This window comes from Branchiostoma floridae, chromosome 8 (genome assembly GCF_000003815.2).
Source record: "Branchiostoma floridae strain S238N-H82 chromosome 8, Bfl_VNyyK, whole genome shotgun sequence".
NCBI lineage: Eukaryota > Metazoa > Chordata > Leptocardii > Amphioxiformes > Branchiostomatidae > Branchiostoma > Branchiostoma floridae.
In genome coordinates, this window is record NC_049986.1 from 5,244,015 (window position 1) to 5,264,167 (window position 20,153).

The 20,153-nt window shown below is 41.0% G+C and overlaps 1 protein-coding gene across 1 annotated transcript in view; it reads right to left on the bottom strand.

Annotated features, from left to right (window-relative positions):
- Positions 1–20,153, bottom strand: part of LOC118421584 (hemicentin-1-like) — a gene marked incomplete in the record, with an annotated part of 101,841 nt that overhangs the window by 26,676 nt on the left and 55,012 nt on the right. The window contains 23 exon segments of the mRNA XM_035828931.1: positions 219–347; positions 928–1,059; positions 1,423–1,504; positions 1,736–1,923; positions 2,607–2,727; positions 3,227–3,378; positions 3,937–4,209; positions 4,642–4,738; positions 4,988–5,157; positions 6,127–6,282; positions 6,633–6,749; positions 7,713–7,988; positions 8,322–8,588; positions 8,849–9,124; positions 9,774–10,052; positions 10,543–10,821; positions 10,935–11,213; positions 11,739–12,017; positions 12,284–12,365; positions 14,576–14,808; positions 17,552–17,833; positions 18,772–19,053; positions 19,621–19,890. Of these exon segments, the coding sequence (XP_035684824.1) occupies positions 219–347; positions 928–1,059; positions 1,423–1,504; positions 1,736–1,923; positions 2,607–2,727; positions 3,227–3,378; positions 3,937–4,209; positions 4,642–4,738; positions 4,988–5,157; positions 6,127–6,282; positions 6,633–6,749; positions 7,713–7,988; positions 8,322–8,588; positions 8,849–9,124; positions 9,774–10,052; positions 10,543–10,821; positions 10,935–11,213; positions 11,739–12,017; positions 12,284–12,365; positions 14,576–14,808; positions 17,552–17,833; positions 18,772–19,053; positions 19,621–19,890 (4,701 nt within the window).

Sequence of the window (20,153 nt, forward strand, 5' to 3'; positions counted from 1 at the left end):
TGCAAAGAAAACATGGCAATGATATTTACTTAGATGCACAATGCGTGATCTCAATGACATATGCTTTGACCTCAAATGACTCACTCAGAGGATGGACATTCTGTTATTCTGACTCCAAAGTTGCCGTCAAGTTATTAGTGTGTTTCTACATTTGCTGAAGAGAGGATTACAATGTCTATGTTGGGCATGTTGTTTCAAAGACCTTTGTTTGAACTCACAGTTAACTTTGACAGCTGCCACTACTTTGCGTCTGCCTGCAGTGTTCTCTGCCACACAGGAATAAGTCCCTTCATCCTTCTTCCTAGCATTCCTCACCACCAATGAACTGTAACCATTCACACTGGGTGCTGAAAAATATCACTTTATTGGCAGGTGTACAAGCTTGTACCATGGGTAGGAACTGGTAAGTCAAGATATGCAATTGTGTGTTAATACCATAATTGTGTGATGACAAATGTCTTTTATTTAGCTGTAAATGTACACAAGTTGAAAGGTGCATCAAAACAAACATGTTTAATTTGTAATTACATTTTTAAAATAATTTCTTAACTCTTTTCAAAACTCAAGTTTTTCATCTGGAGCACAGAAGTGTTGTGATATCTGCATTGTGTACATGTAGTGATGTTGTGCAACATTCACCCATATGCATGTTAAGGTCCTAGAGTATGACATCGACTATCATAATTCCATCTGATCAGGTGCCATAATACCGCCACCTCAAAAAACGTTAGTATAGAGGTCTTCCCAAGATTGCCTTGAACACAGAATGTTAAATATCTTAAATGTAATACAATTCAGATATTTAGGTGTTGAAGGCAATCTTGGGAAGGCCTCTATAACAACGTTTTTTGAGGTGGCGGTATAATGACACCTGGTGGAATTATGAGAATGTATGTTACCCAGAACCCAATCTCTAGTTTGTTGTACCTGGAAGAATTTTCCCTCGGAACGTCCATGTGATCATGGGTGTGGGGACGCCCTCTGCTGCACACTCCAGCTGGATATCTGCTCCCTTTGTAACCTTTGTGTCACCAGGGATTTTTGTTATGCTGGGCACAACTGGTAACACAAACAACAAAAACGTGTGAGTGAGTGTACCTATAGCAAAGCTTACAACAATTCTGCCAAACCAATTACGCTGATTGGTCAATATTGTTAACTCAAGTTAGCACCCTGCACTAGGGAGGCACAGAAAAGGTATAAAAGGAGGAGTGGTCCGATCTCTGTCATTCTTGAGAAAGACGAACAAAGTTGAAACCGGTCGAATACCGTCTTTGAGCTGTCATTTCCCCAAAGCTACGAATAAACAATTGGGCCAGAATTACAACAAAATGTGCTGTTTGTTTTTTATTGGTCTCCTCTCACCAAGATAGATATTAAGGAAGTCCAATGGCAAATATCACCAATGATTCATTAACTCACCAAAAATGATAAGAGTGAAAGAATGGGAGTCTTCCCCTGCAGCATTGATGGCTGTGCAGACATATTCCCCACCATCGTCTCTCTGCAAGCAAAGAACAAATGGCCAATGGAACAGTACAAGTATGTCATAACAATAAACCCAATGTTTCCCTCTAGGAAAAAAACATACCAGGCAATTAACATATCTTACAGAAATCATTGAAGGGGTCAGTTTAAAGGAATTAAAATAAAGGTAAACTTATTAGAAACAACTGGTCCTCTTTCTGCTATATTCATTGATAAATCTAATGATAAAACAAAGAGTCTCATGTACCTGTGCTTCTTTTATGGTGAGCTGGCCAGGGCTGACTTGTAACCTTGAAGTAGGTAAACTCAAAACCTGCTGGTCCTTCAGCCATGTTATAGCTGGAACAGGAGTTCCCTCTGCTTCACATGGTAATGTTACATCTTCACCTTCAACAACTGTCCTCTGGGTCTGGACTGGGGCTATCAATGGAGGTGCTGTGAAAAACAACCTTACTTCAGTGATTCCCGTGGGATAGTTTCCTCAGCTGCAGGTTGGTATGTATCTGTATCTATATCTATATAGCCAGTATAACCACCCTTCAGCGCAACACACCAGCTTCGCAGGCACGCGGCACGGCAGCAGCTGGTTATATTACACTGATGGACCCAATTACACTGAACGACCAGGTATGTAACTGAATATTAAAGAGACTCTTTTCACACAAGACTCTTTCCCATTTTTCAGGGTAATTCTGGTTGTGTGTTGCTGATTGTAAAAAGAACCTGGCACTGCATGCAGCAACGTAAGTGCAATGTGCTCAAGTCAGAAAAATTGGATGTGAATAAAGCAATGGTGGTATAAAAAGAGTCTCTTTAGTCAGTGATTTCTGAAGAAAATCACCAAATAAAAATTAAAACACACATAAATGTACTTACATGTATGTATAATTACATGTACCACAGAACACGGCAACCAAACTTCAGAATCTATGTATATTTGAATATGCTTGTATGCTTATGTCCTTGGTTTAGACATGTAGATGTTGATATTAGATTAACCTATAGGAGTTGAAATTGCATGAGTTACAGAAGAGTACACTTGATTAAAAGTGCACAACTGAAACAGATTCCTAGGATACAGACATCATGCCAACAGCACCAAACATCACTGTCCTTACCCTGCACCTCCAAAGTCATGGTCCGAGAGGAAGATCCAGCTTCATTGCTTACTTTACAAACATATGTGCCTGTGTGCTGCAGTTGGGCAATGGGAATCTGAAGTCCACCAGAAAACAGCATCTAAAACAATGAACAAAAATAAAACCTTAATTATACATGTACTGAGCACATTGTTGGCATGCTTTAAAAAAAAAATGTACATTAAATGTACATGTACATTAAAATAGGGTCCCGGAGATGCAGGCTTGAGAAACATTTAATGACAGCCAGTGTCTTCAGGGCCCTGATGCCCCATCTGAATTTAACAGGACCCATTATCACACCTCAATCTAAGTTGAGTTTGGTGTTTAAAAATAACCAGGACATTGTTCATGTGCAGTTACCCATAGTGATAAGAAGTGGGCAAAGGGTTTACTTGTAGCTTGAGGTTCATTGCTGCATCTGGGATTGTCTTCCAAAACTGGGATTGTCTTCCAAAACTGGGATTGTCTTCCAAAACTGGGATTGTCTTCCAAGTTATCTTGTGCATTGAAAAACTATAAAAGTCATTCAAAAATTCTGCACTAGTGTACTATCATATAAGCCATAGTCAGCAGGTACATGTACATTCCTTCCACACCTGGTGCTGGAAATTAGCATTGATGACAGGTGTGCCATTGAACTCCCAGCTGATAGAAGGGCGTGGCCTCCCACTGGACAAACAAGGTAAGGTCACCGACTGGCCCTGCTTGGTAATGATAGTCCTGGGGCCATCCTCTATGGCAGGTGGCACTGTAAAGTACATTTATACAGTGTATCTTATTATCTATTTCCACACACTACAACTATCAGTATTTATCAACATGTGGCCACAACAAATTTATTTTGCTTCTCTGATTTTTTCTGAAAAAAATTGGACCGGCAGGTCGAAAAAACAAAAAAAATGTTTCACAAGGTCTGGGGTGTTTAATGGCACGTTTTATACAATGAATGCCTTCCTTTGATTTGTTAATTACATGTATGTTCTGAATAAAAGACAATGTTTTTAGACTGGCTCTGAACATGGCACATGGCTCTGAATGGCAATATTTAAAAAAAAATGTATCATTTTTCCCTGGACTTAATTTTTTTTTGAAAATGAAAAAAAAACGGACAGGCAAAACCGAGAAGCAACAAATAAAATTGGTGTGGCCTGATTAACAAGTACGCGTAATGTACATTGGATAAGTGAAGCAAATATGAAAAGGCCAGAGAAGGAAGCTGTGTTCTTTTATAGTAAGAGTTACATGCATGTAAGAATGTACATTGCAAGTGTACTATGCATATTACATGTGTATCATACATCCTTACCTTGCACAAACACCTTCACTTTTCTGACAGCTGTTCCAGCATTATTCTGAGCGACACAGCTGTACACTCCACTGTCTGACACCTTGATTCTTCTGATTTCTAACGAGCCATCAACCCTCTGGGCAAATCCATTGCCACTCTGGAGAATCTGGCCTCTCTTCTGCCATGTTACTCTAGGATCAGGACTTCCTTGGACTTTACAGGGCAGCACAACATCTGTGTTCACAACTACAGAGACTTCGGTAGGATCCTCATCATTGATTTTGGGTGGATCTGTGAAAGGCAACAATCTAATTAATTGACAGTAACCAGTTAGCACCAAGGACATATACTCCAAATAATGGCGCAACCAAATGCCAATACATGTTGTAGCTGTGACTATGAATGTCACCCTACATTTCACCTAGGACCGATTAAAACAGGCTTGGCTCTTGCAACTGAGATACATCTATGATTTAGAGTCTTGTCGTTGATTACCTTTACACAGCATCTGTTCCATTCTTGGCTGGAAGAAAGAGCTCGAGAAATGAAGTAAGCAATGACAAAAAATCATGACAAATGGTAACATTAGTGCTATCGGTTGTTGCATGTTGCATCTGAGTAGAAAATTGGCCCACCAGCCATGGCAACTTTAATGGAGCATTGCGATTGAGATGTGATGTCAAAGGCCTGATGTACCGGTAAGGGCAAAAAATAAAGACTTACCCTGTACATCCAGTTGCATTTGCCTGGTGGCTGTCCCTGCCGCATTAGTAGCTGTACATGAATACTGCCCAGAATCTCGAACAACAGCGGCAGATATCTGTGGCATTTAAATGTCAAGAGAGAAAATCTTAAGTACTAAACTTTCTTGGCAGGCAAGAATGGTGTGTCATCAGACTAACTGGATATCTTTCCGTAAGTAATTGTCTTGCTATTTTCTAATTCTATGCACCAATTTCATGATGAAACAAAGTGTTCCTAACATTGGGCCAAGAAAAAGCATGCTAACATCCTTAGCTGAAATAGGGTGTGGAGACAACATTGCATTTTGTAGGATTGCTGTACTCACCTGCAGTCCTGTAGACACCAGACTTGTTCTGTCAGTCATGGGAACTACAGATCCGTCCTTCAGCCACTCCACAGTTGGACTGGGCACTCCAGACACTTTGCATTCCAGAGTGACAACTTGCCCCACCATCACCACACTGTTGGTACTGCCCTCCTCAATAATGGGGGGCTCTGCAGGCAAGGACAGAATTGTTCATACAACATTCACTTGAGAACTCTGAAGTCTCCATAGGAGTAAAGGTATGACAGTATATAGAGATAACTATCATGTCTACAGTGTTGTGTTTACTTAGAAAAAAATAGATGCATCCAAACATACTCCATTGAGTGTACCAACAACAGATATAGAAACATTGTAGAATACAGTGTTATGCTGTGAAAACCTTGCATCAATCAAATTGATCACAGATTTGTAGTATTTAACTACATGTACAAAATGTACCTACTTCCTGGAACATCCATGTTATGATGTTGCTATAAACAAATTCAATCCAGTACATGTATGTTTGCATGTGTATGTGAGTGTTTGTGCCCTGCATAACTCGAGAGGTTGTGGATGGATCTTAATGATGCATTTTGCATGTGGGCACTACACTACTCAGGGCTCGAAATACTGGGTGCATGTGCACCCAGGTGCACCCAAAATTTATCTTGTTCTATGGGTGCACAGGAAAATTTCTTAGGTTTGTGTAGGTAAAGATATCAAAGTATACTAGTATACATCATATTCTTGACATCTAAGTGTTAGAAAGATAATAAAAATGTCTATCATGGTACTTGTTTAAGAATTTGATAGCTTGTAACTAAGTTTTATTACTAGATTATTAATTCAATTTAATTGGTGCACCCAAAAATATTTTGGTGCACCCAATTTCTTAAGCTGGGTGCACCAGTGCACCTAATCCCAAAAATGAACTTCAAGCCCTGCTACGACTGTAGGTGAAGGAAGAACAAATTCCATCATAGGTTCCTTAGTCTGTGAACACCAAAAAAGACTTTACTTATAAGGACATTTGAAATATCAGGCAGACAGGAGAAAAATGCTGTTCTTCCCTCAGACTAAAAGGAGACACGCCATCAAAAAATTCTGTCAAACCTAATGCACAGATGGCGTATCTTCCATAAAAAGTATGTCCCAACCTTGCACCTGCAATATCAAGTCTCTCTCCGCAGTCCCTTGTGTGTTGCTGGCCTGACATGTGAAGACGCCCTGATCGGAAAGTTTCACGGCTGCAATACGCAGAGACCCAGAAGGCAGGAGCTGATAGTTTAGTTCATCCAAGTCCAACAGGGCACCTTCATTGGGAGGCAAGACCAGCAAATATCACAACCATGATTGAATAATGAAGACATAGAAGTTGACATTGTCAACATGGATTCGAAGTTCCAAAATCAAACCTCACAAAGAAACTTTGAATTTTGTTGGACGTTTAGGACAATTCTAATTGCCAACCACCTGCTAGGCTTGTAACAGGCTTTCCCAACCTAGAACCACAGCTGACGGCCAAGGTTTGAATCCCAGTTGTAGCCAGGAGACTGTACTTCTCGCCTCTTGTGTTTCATTTCTACTGATTTCCAGAATCATTGCTATTTCCCCATACCATAGTGATGTACAGCTGTTACTGTTTACATTACTACATTCTTACCTTCATGGTACCATGTGACAGTGGGAGCAGGCACACCAGTAACTTCACAGGACAGTAATGCAGGAAAGTTGACCAAGGTGGTGATCGAGGCAGCCCCTGGTCCTATTGTTGGTGGCACTAATAGAAGAAAGGACAAATAACAGTACAAATATCAGCTGCATTATTTGATATCAAAGTGGGACCGCGTAGCACAGTGGGTCCATGTTTGTCTCGAGACCGAGATCCATCTGCCGTGTTGCTAATCTTGTGCCCTTGGGACAACTGTCCTCACTTAACTCAGGTGAAAATGAGTGCCGTCCCTTGGATTGGACGTTAAATGGAGGTGTCTGGGGAGAGCCATACCCCGGGCACGTAAAAGAACTTGTTTCGATGTGAGCGGATCAAGTATTCTGGCCAAAATGGGGTAGGGAATTTCCCGAGCAGCCTCGTAACCCCTGCTGTGCCTATTGAGTCAGTGAAGTCAAGCTTGCCTAAGCTTGATGTTTCTGACTTAGGGAGAAGAAATGCTGCTAGAGTTATCGCTATGGGCCACTCTTCATCTTCATGATGGTAACTTCAGGCCTTACAAACCTGATTTTAAAAAATCAAAAAATAATAATGTTCCCAGGGTTAGCCCTTGGCAATAGCCTATGGCTAGTTAGGCAGCCCTAGCTGTATGTAAACAGCTGAACAAATATTCAAACACAATATTGTTTAGTATACCTGGATGTCTAACCTTCATTAACGTAGCTGAACAAATAGATAAACTAATAATGTTCCTAAAGGAGGCTATTTGGCTCAGGAAGTCAGCTCCGGTCATGAACAGAAATGAAGGGGGATGCAAACTGAGCCACATTTGGGACGGCATTCTTGCTGCTGCAGCGCCACCTACATCCGCTATAAGTAGCAGTGAGAAGTAGATCCACTCATTCTAACCCTGATCTAACATCGAAACGTTGGATGTGAGTACTATCCTGGTTGTGTTTTAAACTAAAAGAACCTTACTATATACATCAATTTACATTTGTAAGTTATGCTGATAAACTATCTTAAAACTCTACCAAAAGCATAACATTCTTGGCAAAGGTAAAAATCCCTTACCATGAACAAACAGATTAATCCGTTGCTGGTCAGTGCCGACTTCATTCGAGGCCATGCATGTGTAGAGCCCCGCGTCCTGTACACTGGTGGAGGAGATCTGCACAGATCCTGAGGGAAGTATGCGATACCTGGCACTGTCCCTGTTGGTGAGGAAGACACCATCTTTGCGCCATGTGATGGTGGGAAGAGGGACACCTTCTGCCTGGCAGGTCAGTAGTGCGGCTTCTCCTACTCCTACTGTCACTGAGGACTCATCACTTGTAATGACAGGTGGCACTGCAAAAGGTAACAAAACCAAAATAATTACAACATATACAATGCCATGTACATGTAAGTGCAGTAAATCTAAAGTAATGACAAACAACACCAACAGCTTCACCACGGACATACATGTAGAAGTAAAAGGAACAAAACTGGAAACTGTTAACCAATTAAAAAATTACACTTAGAATGGCCCAGAGGCCATTAGAATATGCAAAAATATCATTCGAAAGGCAAAAAAAAAAACACTTAAAAAAATTGTGTGTGAGTGTGTCTTAGTGTGTGTGTGTGCATGTGTGTGTATCTGAGTGATGGCTGGATGCGTAAAATGTTTATGTACATACTGACCATGCACTGAAACATTGAAGACCTTGGTGGTGTTTCCAGCTGGATTTGCTACCAGACATCTGTACAGCCCAGAGTCTTCCACTCTAGCATTCTCCAGCATGACAGTTTGCCCATCATTTAATGTGTTGGTGCGGATGTTCTGACTGTCCTTCTGCCAAGTTACGACAGGCGGCGGTGATCCCTCTGACCTGCAGTTGAGCTCCACACTCTCCCCTTCTATTATTGTGATATCCTTGGGTACATCTTTATCTTGTAACCTTGGTGGTACTGTAGGCATCAAGAAACCATCATTTGTTTTCAAGAAACATATTGTAGAAGCTGACAGGTCAAAACACTTAAAGCAAAGTCTGGGGTTTGGGTCATTTTCTACATAGTAGAAGGTTTAACTGTTAATAGAATTATACAAATGTACTGTGAAAATCATAGATAGGTGGAATAGGATGGCCCGATATGCCTCAAAAGTTATGGGAGGCATTAAATCATTGTATGTTTTTGTCATTTAACAGAAGTTGTCTAACATTCCCTACCAAGAGAAGTCACGATAAAGTTCCTCTGGTTCTCTCCAACCACATTGCTGGCAATGCAGGTGTAGAGTCCACTGTCTGCCATCTGCACACTCAATATTCTCAGCTTGCGACCATTGCTGAGAACCCGTAACCTGGAAATCTGGGGTAAGGTCTGACCATCCTTCAACCACAGTAGAGAGGGTGGTGGTGTGCCATCCGCCTCACACTGCAGGGTAACGGGGTTCCCCACCACAGTGCGCACTTCTGTTGATGCCGGGCCTTTGATTATTGGTACAACTGCAGAACCAAACAACCAAAGTACATGTAAATAATGTGGTCATTTGCTAATTTTCATCTATTCAAAAATATGAGAAAACCATTCTCCTACATCCAACGGCGCCAGCAAACCGCTTCTTGTCTGTACTCTGCTATCTCAACTGTCACCATCAGTTCCTGTGGGGGTCTGATGGTGATGGTTGAGATAGCAGAGTACAGACAAGAGGCGGCTTGCTGGCGCTGTTGGATGTCTCTGTGTAGGAAAATGGAGAAAACTAAATTCACCATTGTAGAAATGACTCCCCCAGGTTATGCATCGATGAAGATGAAGATGACAAATCTCACTGTAACTACATATACATGTAAGTCTTGTTTCTACCCAAGTATATTTTGTTCCAACATTGAACACAATCCCAGTGTTTAAACTGTGAGCACAGTATTACACCAGTATTACAATGTATGCACACTTCAGCTGTACATACTCCAGACCTTTTTAAGAAGGCCTTGATAACACTGTCTTTTCAAGATGGCAGTCTTAAGGTACCCAGCATTTGTTAGCAGATCATAGATACAAAGGGTCCAGATAACATTATGGCCATTGGCCAACAATAATCAATGGCATATAACTTGGAAGCTTATGTGCGATTGAATGTAGTGATAATTTCCTTGCCTTGAATCTGTACATTGAAGTTGTGGTCATCTTCTCCTGCAGCATTATTTGCAAAACATGTGTAACTGCCACTGTGTAACTTGAGGTCTGCAGCCAGGATTGTGAGAGTGTTGCCGAGGACCTGGACCCCTGGGGTGTCAGCTGTGATGAGCGATCCCTCCTTCAGCCAACTGATGGTGGGGGGAGGGTCTCCCGAGGCATTACATTGCAGCTGCAGTGGACTCCCCAACAGGGAAACCACATTTGTTGTTTCCTCGCTCATGACTATTTTGGGAGGAACTGGGAGAGGGAGACCCATGTGTTAGATGATGGTGCTCATTACAGAAAATTTACTGCAGACTACATCATGACATTTGTATGAACAAGAACAATAATCAATTCAAGAAGACCAGAGAACTGGTCTCAAGCTGGTTGATAAGAACTTTTTTTTGTGTGCAGAAATAACATTTACAGTCTTCAATATATCAACCACCATCACAGATGAACTTTCGTGCAAATGACATAAACGCAGTTGACAATACTGCAAAGTTTGCTGATGTGCACTAACTCTACAGTGAGCTTTAAACTGATCAGCATCTAGAATTGCCCTGAGGAAGGTGACAGAAGGTCACCAAATGTTGGCCTGGAATTAAGTATTTGGTTGTGTACAAAGAATCTTGTTACAGACTTGTTTGAGATGGTGTAAATAATCTTAACTTGAAAGCTACACTAAAGCTTATTCTGTTTACTTTAACATTCTGTGCAGAATGTAATCATTGGATTTACATACCCTGCACTGTGAGCCTGAAGGTTCTTTCCACTTGCCCAACAATGTTACTTGCAATGCATGTGAAGGTTCCTTGATGAGAGATCTGTACACTAGATACAGACAGTGTCTGACCCTGTCTGGTGAGGCGGATGTTCTCATCTTGGTTCACTGGTCTCTGATTGTGAAACCACCTGACTTGAGGTGTGGGAATGCCTTCAACTGGACAAGTGAGTTCCACGGGCCTGTTGACAACTGTTGTTACATCTTCACCAGATCCACTGAGATCTATTGTAGGGGGTACTGAAGAAGCACAAAAAGGACATTAATAACAATATTAACAGTAATATTTGTGTCAAATGCATCCCTAAAAAGTTCAAGTCTTTTGATATCTGTGAACTTTCTTTGCCACTCACCGAGCACTTTCACAAAATATTCCCGCTCATCGTCTCCAGCATTGTTCATGGCTGTACACAGATATGTGCCACTGTCCTCAGGCTGGACTTGGACTACCTGCAGAGTGGTGCCCCCATTGAGAAGTTTCCATCTGTTTCTTTCAGCACCCTGGTGGCCGACTTTGGTCCAGGTGACCACTGGCTGAGGGTTCCCGCTGGCATCACACTGCAGTTCCACCATGTCACCAGCTATTGTGGTGATGTTTTCACGGATGTCTGCACCGGCAATCTGAGAAGGAACTGTACAGAAAAACATTTAGTAAGCACTGACATCAGACATGGGAATGCTTCAGAGATTTGTAAGGTACCGTTGAAAAAATTAATTGGCTAATTTTTCGTTTCACCTTAATCAATTGTTTATGAAAGTGTATATTCACAATTACCAGAATATGACTCATAGACAGCTTTTTTTCCCTTCTGTATTACATGTACTACAGGCACCATTTCATGTTGTAGAAATGTGTCATTACTGTTACAGTATTGTTATTGTTTGTTTTTTAATATACGTCCAGGGCTGCCTGAAAAGCAGGTCTAAGTGTACTCTTGAGTGTACTCTCCTGGTTAAACAGTAAAGTGATTCAGAAGTGAAAGGAAGTGGAAAATGTCACGGGAACAAGAATAAATGGCCATCTTTAAGAGATGGTTGCTTTGAGAGGTGATTGCCCTAACAGGTTTCATTGTATTCAGAAAAATGTCTGTCCTGGATGCTCAACTTGCTACATGTACTTGACATAATGCCTCTAACTACAGCGTCATGAATATTACCATGAATAGTAACTCTGAAGTCCCTAGATGCCTGCCCTCCCTCGTTTGAAGCTGTACAAGTGTACAGGCCCTCATCATTCTGGATTGCAGTGTCGATGTTCAGCAGCTGTCCCCTGGACAGCAATGTCAGTCGTCCATCTGAGGACAGCAGAGCACCGTCTTTCCTCCACTGCACCGTGGGAGCAGGAACTCCATTGGAGATGCATTCCAGGGACAGGGATGTCCCAACTTGCACAATCATGGGACTAGGTGGCTCAAGCCCGGAGATTTGAGGTTTCACTACCAAAACAAGCATGTTGTAATGTAAATATGAGGGAGAACATAGTCAACATACTTTATATTACTTTCCTTAATCAGAATTGTAATAGACCTACACAATGTGCATTTTATATTTCAATGACAAAAATCAATGCATTAAATCTAGTGAGTGCAGCTATCTTAGCATCTAATTAATTATTGGACCTTTAGTGTTGCAGTTGGATGCTAGAAATTAACTAGAAAGTCTTGAACATACGTGAAACTGAGGAATCGAGCACCACACTCACCAATGACACTGATGTTGAAGACTTTATGACTCTCCCCAGCTGAGTTCCTGGCAATGCATTTATAAATGGCAGTGTCACCAACCTGCCAGAGAAAGTGTTAGTATCAAATCTGACACCTTCTGGCTGACCCTGGCAATCAACAGACAAAATTACAGAGTATACAGTTTTATCAAATATTAAGTAATTGGTCATAGACATACTCAGTCTGATGATATACTTTGACCATGAAAATAAGAATATGAAATCAAAGCAATATAAGACTAGAGTTCAGTTGCCTCATACATTCATGAAATATCTAGAGCTTTTGTAGATGTTATGCAAATAACTTACACATTTACATAATCTATGCATGGTGATGTTCGTCATTGATTAACTTACACATGTCACAAGTAAGATCATTTATCATCAAGCAGTTCTGGCCATTTTTGCTTTTAAATAATTATGCAAATTTGGTTCCTCAGTTGCATGTTTGGAGTCTGTTTATCATAAGTTACATGTGCTACATTTATTGAAGTCCAGTTGTGGAAAACAATGGAATAATATAATTTCCTGGCTCTACTTTTTATATCCTGCAACACTCGAAGTGCGCCTGTTTTGGTCTAGCATTTGAGCTATGTACAAATGTAGCTACAAAATGATAACCAATGTTAGTAATTATGTTCCGATGATTTTGAAGAAAATATGTACGTTTTGCCCAGATGATATTGTAGCAGAATGTCAACTTTACACCTGCACTGGTAAATAAGATCTGTCTTAAACTGTTTCAGTAACCACAGGGCTCGTGACTGCGACTAGATTTGGTCGCAATGCGACCGTAATTTTAATAATGCGCCTATTCTTTAAATGATGGTCGCACGGCGCGCCAATAAAAAAATGAGCAACGCCCTTATTTCTCCCCGAAAACTTTGCTCAAAGTTCAAAATTCAAAGATTCCGGCCTTCACCGAGCCGCCATTTTGATTCTAACTCAAGTCTCGCCCAAGTCGGTTACGGGAGCATGTAACTCACATCTCGCAAATCGCGAGAGTCGCACCCCATTGGCCATTTCGGCGTGACGTAGCTCGCCCGGGCGCCATTAATTGGCGGAATATCTGATATCCCCGCTGTGATCACGGGAAAAATCACACAGGAACAATTCAAAAGCGTGTAACTTTGACGAAAACTCATCGAATGCCTAAAGTCCTTGGTGATAAGTACATGTATAGGATTCTTTTGGAGGTTTTTTTTGCTTGTTTGTCGGTGGAATGCGGGAAAAACAACAGCTAATGCGACGATGACAAACTGGGGAGGGGGGCTGTGTCGGCAATGAAGTCGTAGAAAATGTTGAACCAAGGAGGTTAACCTCCTTGGTTGAACGGAGGTCGCGATTTTTTCACGGTTCCTTCAGATATTACTTTTGTTGCAGTCTTTATTTTCAAAAGACTGATAAATAGATGTTGTTTGTTGGGGAAGATTCGATTGATTTGCCCTTCGAACACATCTTTTCTGCTAGATTTTTTCAACTGAAATAATGAATTGTTTGTACACAGATTTTTCTATATAAGTTAACAATGATGTTACAGGCTACAACTTTAGTACAAGTAAACCTCTAATTTTTCAGTGCATCTATTTTCAGCTATGTTCTTAACAAAGTAGAAGAGATACAAAAGAAATACAAGATGTACCTGACAGTCCTGGCTACACTTTCTCCTCTGTTGGTTTGCAGATTTTCTTGTAGACTTCTTTTATTTAGTTTGTTGTTGTTGTATATGTAACAGTCAAGTTTCACCTCTAGCAGTAAGGTTAATTTACTCTTCCTGATTGTGTAAATTTATGAAACATTATAAAAATCATATATTGTAAGGAATCAGTGTTATATTACTTGAAAGTGATCTCATGTATTCTCTTGTTTCTTGTTTGGTCACTGGGTAATTATATATAATATATAACACCCCTGATTAATTCTTTAAGCCATACCCACCTCTAGTCAAAAACATTGATTATTGGAGTAATACTTTGTATGGCTTCAGACGTTTGCTTGTGCTCCCAACCTTTCATAGTGGTGCTCCTAACTTTTTGCTGATGCTCCTAAGTTTTAGGAGTTAGGAGCGCCATGCTCCTAGGTCAAAAAGTTAGTCTGGAGCCCTGAACCATCATGGATACCTGTGAAATCCTTCTATGTGTGCACGTGTATTTCTGGGCCACTATCATACATACATTTGTATATATAATGGAGACAAAAAAGCAATGAATGTATTGCTGGGCCACTATCATACATAACGTTACGGAGAGAAGGAATTAATATCTTACTCACTTTTACATTCCTGATGGTGATATAGTTGGACACACTGCTCTGCCCACCACTGTCTAGGGTGGTCTCTACCTCAGTGGTTACTCTACTGTCCCCAACAGGCCAGGAACGGTCGTTCTTCAGCCAAACAAAAACTGGTGCAGGAACACCAGTGGCTTGGCAGGCTATAGAGACATCCTCACTCTCCAGTGGTGTCAGGGTTATCATGTTCTGATTATCTGGTATAGTGGGAGGAACTGAAACAGAACAATGTAAGAATGTAAGTTCATCTGTGACGATAGTCAACATTATGTTATAATTTTAAGACCTTATTTGTGCACAAAATTAAGAGCTTGCCAACAAGCTTTCGATCAGTCCTCTGATCCCTCTCAAGTTGAAATGACCCCAAACCTAAGTCACACATCCGGAACGGAAGTGTGACGTCAGCAAGGGGTCGAAGGTGCTTGGCAGTCGGTATCGGCCCCCGTCTCGGTTTCAACTTGAGAAAGATCAGAGGACTGATCGAAAAAGCTTGTTGGTAAGTGCTTTATTTTGTGCACGGATATAAGGTCTTAAAATTGTAACATAAAACAGAACAACTTTCATTAGCACTTCCACACTACTTCCAGATGAAAACTTTCTTCCCAATATGTGCCTGTAGTGTAGGCACAAGATGATTTAAGGTCTAAGGAAGTTAAACAGCTTCTCCCAGGGTCTCTCCCTGGCTGCAACATGGCCATGAATACCACATACATGTTCTAAAAATGACTGAGGACTGCCAAATTCCTGTACAGTTGTACTAGGTAGGAAACTTCTGCTATGAATTGAAATTAATTCAGCTATAGTATAACAGCAGTGATGTAAATATAATGAGGCAACATATTCATACCAGGCTAAAAAAGGTTAACAAAGCTCATTCACTCACAGCAAGTTTTAAAGCTAATTATAGGAAACATACATGAATCTTGCCATGTCAAACAATCTCTTAAGCAGTGCAAGAATGGAAGCAAATTACTGAAATCAGCTGCATAAATCAGCTGCATTGACAATAATTTGCTCAAGGTCGGTGCGCAAATACTGGCCCCCTCACTCACCAAGCTTTTCAATAAATCTCTAAGCACGGGGGATTTTCCGAAGAAATGGAAGGAAGCCAAGATAATGCCCATCCACAAGAAAGGGGATAAGACCAACCCTAGTAACTATCGCCCTGTGTCTATTCTACCTGGCATATCTAAGATATTAGAAAGAGCTGTCCACAATCAACTATATCAGTATCTGACCCAATATAGACTCTTAACACAATACCAGTCTGGGTTCAGAAAGAAACACTCTTGTGAGACAGCGCTTCACTCGGTTATTGAGGAGTGGGTAAGCTCTATTGACAAGAGGGAACTAACCGGAGTGGTTTTTTGTGACCTGTCTCGAGCTTTCGATACCCTTGACCATAACATAATGGTACGTAAACTCCAACATTACGGTGCAGATGACATGGCTTGCAAATGGTTCCAGTCTTACTTGACTGGTAGTGATACAACATACATGCATAAACTCAGTCCTATCCTCACCTATTAATGTCACCTGCGGAGTCCCTCAAGGGTCAATATTAGGCCCACTTCTGTTTATCATATATGTGAATGACTTACCAAATTGCTTGCAACTCTGTAAGATTGCACTGTATGCCGACGATACGATCATTCACTTCGCGGCACGCAATGTACAGGCAATTGAGCAGGCCATACAGAGCGACGCAGCCAGACTTTCCCAGTGGTTTGCGGCTAACAAATTGTCGTTAAAACCCACGAAATGTAAAACGATGTTAGTGGGTTCGTCAAGAGCAAACGACATTAACACTGAATTAGACATCACTTTAGCTGGCACTACTCTTGAGCAAGTTGATAAATTCAAGTATCTTGGAGTCATTATCGACAACATGTTAAAGTGGCATGATCATTGTGATCATCTTAACAAGAAGCTTGCTCAAACAATCGGAATAATGAAGTACCTTAAACACTACCTGAATAGAGAGGCGCTGCTCATAATTTACAAAGCCCTATTTCTCCCACACATACAGTACTGCAGCACTGTCTGGGATCAAGGGGGTAAAGGAAGTCTGGATAAATTACAGAAACTCCAAACTAGAGCTGGCCGCGTGATCCTGGGGTACGATCGCTATACTTCTACAACAGACGTCTTACGTACTCTCGGATGGGTCCAAATAGCCGATGTACATAAAAGAAGTAAGGCAACGCTCGTTTTTAAGGCACTTAACGGCATGACCCCTCCCCACCTTACTGCATTGTTCTCCCAACTCTCAGAAATACACACACATAATACCCGTCTCAGATCACAAGGTGGACTCCTACTGCCTAAAGCTAAATCTGAATATAGAAAGAAAGCTTTTTCACACGCAGGTGCGGTGCTCTGGAACTCCCTCTCGTCCCAATTAAGATCTGCGAAGACACTGTCACAGTTTAAACGATTGTATGACCAGGACTAAAGGATTCTGATTGTATATATTTTAACTTTAGTACCTGTCATATCACAGTGGATCCTTTTGTTTGATTTCTGTATTATGTTTTGACGCTAAGACTGACATTTATGTTCTCTTCTGACTGTTATTTTTCATTTTCAAATCAACTTTGTAACAAACACTCCCCGACCAGCGACACATTGATATGCAAATTCCACTTTTCATTCCACTTTTCATTACTTTGATTTTAAGTTGATCCACTGTCTGAATGTGTTATCATTGTTATTATTATTACCATTATTATATTAAGTTATCTTGAGTTATTTGTATTGTAAATAGTTGACAGCTGACGATTACTTATGCAAGTTTGACCTTTGATTTCAATTTTGATTCAGTTGTTGTGATTTTGTGTTATTTTATGTTGGGGTCTCCCGGCCCACCAGGAGGTATTGAAAAACGCCAGTAGGCGATGTATTTTCCTGGATAAATAAATAAACTGAACTGATAAATTGTCTTGTCTAATAGCTTACCCCACACTGTCACACCCCAGGACTGTGTATCCTCTCCTGCAATGTTGGTTGCTACACACATGTACACTCCCCCATCCTGAAGACTAGTTCTGGAGATTTGGAGTGTGTCTCCAGAATTTTGGAGTTGGACTTGATTTCCAATTTTGACATCCTCTCCGTCCTTCAACCAGCGAACAGAGGGTCTTGGGATGCCACTGACCAGGCAATCCAGGGTGACAGAATTGTTCAATGTAACAGTGACATCCCTGATGGGCACCCTGCCATCTCCAACAGTAGGAGGAACTGCAGAACAAAAGATGTCATCAGCAATCAGTTGGGCAGTATTATTGGGGTATGCACATTTGTGGAAGAATTCAGAGTAATTTTGCACATTATATAATATTTTAGAGGACAATAAGCAGATATGGCTAACTTAAGATATCATAATATATCAGATGCTTAGATGCATAGCATTGCAACAAACTTTCAGTACCTTTCTAAGGACATTTTGTACTGTATTCTTTCCTATAGTATTAACACTGTGTAGATTCAAAGTCATTTGGCTTTTATACACAAAATGTATGTAGTGACACAAGAGGCCCAAATATTTTTTGGTGAAAATGGCCAATAAATTCCAAAATAAATCATTTTCAAAGACTAACAGTTAACGTTGGTTCACCTTTATCTGTAGGGTAACCTACATGTACATCCGTTGTTTCTAAAAACTGGGTATTTAAGCATTTTAAGTTGACTGACGGTGGTTTCAAACTGCAATATTTTTGAAATTCTGCAGTTTGAAACCACTATCCGTCGACTTGATATTCCCAGATACCCTGTTTTTAAAATCAACAGACATAGGTTTCTCCACAGATAAATGTGAACTAACGTTACTGTCATTAAGTAAAGAACAGATTATTTATAGTCCTACAATGTACATGACCCAGATAAAACTGAATATTAAATTTCATTTGGTTCAAGATAGCATCACTGGTCTAGAATATACAAAATATAGATTTTACAGGACTGCTTTTAAAAAATGAGGAAAAGATCATGTCTAAGGGTAGTTACTCAATGTACACATTTTACCCCTTTTGTTCAATGATTATCCAATAATTATTGACCAAAATGGTAGGAAAAAAATATGTCAGCAAAAACATAATAGTTCACTCCCTATGATATAGACAGTGAAATATGATTATGAAGGGAACAAAAAGGTAAATCTTCCTCACACAACTACTCACCATGGACATTAAGGATGAAGTCCTTTGTCAAGTTGCCAGCCACATTGGATGCAATGCATCTATATGTACCAGTGTCATCCACTTCCACAGCAGCAATGCTCAACGTTCCGGAGGGTAAAATGACATGTTGTAGAGAATTGCCTGACAAGGGTTCTCCATCCTTGCTCCATGCAAATGTTGGTGGTGGGATAGCATCTACAGCACACGGCAGGCTGACTGGATTCCTTACAGTTACACTGACTTCATTGCTTCCACCCTGAACACCATCCCCTGTGGGTGGGACTGAATAAAAAGAAACAATATCTTGTCATCATCAGTAAGTAACTGTATGTCTGGGTACCTGTCATGCTTCTGTTAATCCCTAACTTGTCGAAGCATGTGAGATATTTTTCACGCAAACTTCTGTGAGATCACGCGGTGCAGCGGCAGCGAGTTGGAATCTGGCTGCGTGTCACCAATCTTATGCCCTTGGGAAAGGCACTTTACACGGCTTTCCTCACTTTACTTAGGTGAAAATGAGTACTTAGCTTCGGCTAGAGCCGTCCCTTTGATAGGACATAAAATGGAGGTCCCATGTTGGGGAGAGCCATACCCCAGGCACGTTAAAGAACCCACCACACATGTAATGGTGTGGCGTGAGTGGTTCAAAACCTTCAGTTCCTTGGCCACACCTGGGGTAATTACTGTCGTATTAAGGTCACCTGAGTGGCGCCGAATGGCAGCTCGCTCCAGACCCTTGCGATTTAGCCCCGCCTATTGTAAGCTCCTCGCAATTCAGCCCCTGCCTGGCAAGAGAGAGTAGTAAACCCATCTATTAACAATAACAAAAAGTAAATAGCCGACCCTTACCAAACACCTGCAGGTTGACCTGTCTGGAGGCTACCCCTGCTGGGTTGATGGCTGTACAGGTGTAAGGACCAGAATCTTCAGGCCTGGCAGAACTAATGATCAGAGCACCTGTGTCTGAGATGGACATGCCCTGTCTGCCACTCACAGGTTCTCCTTGATTGTTCCAGGACACAGTTGGGGAGGGCACACCATCAGCATCACATGTCAGCACAACCTGCCGACCTTGTACCACTGTGTACTCAGTCTTGTCTTCAGAAATACTGGGGGAAACTAGAAAACAAAACAAATTTTGTGAACATGATACTGTTTCTTTTTAAATCTAAAGACAGAGACTGCTGGTGAGATGCCATCAAGCCTCCACATCTATGTGGAATGAAAAGACTGAGCGCTGTTTTCGACAGAAATATAGTTATCAAGTATTTCAATGGTAGTTTCTGTGTTTTAAATGCTTGACTATGTCCACAAATCACACTGCAGTTGAATAGTTCGGGATTAGGACACACATTTGCGATGGACGTTCCACATGCAAATGA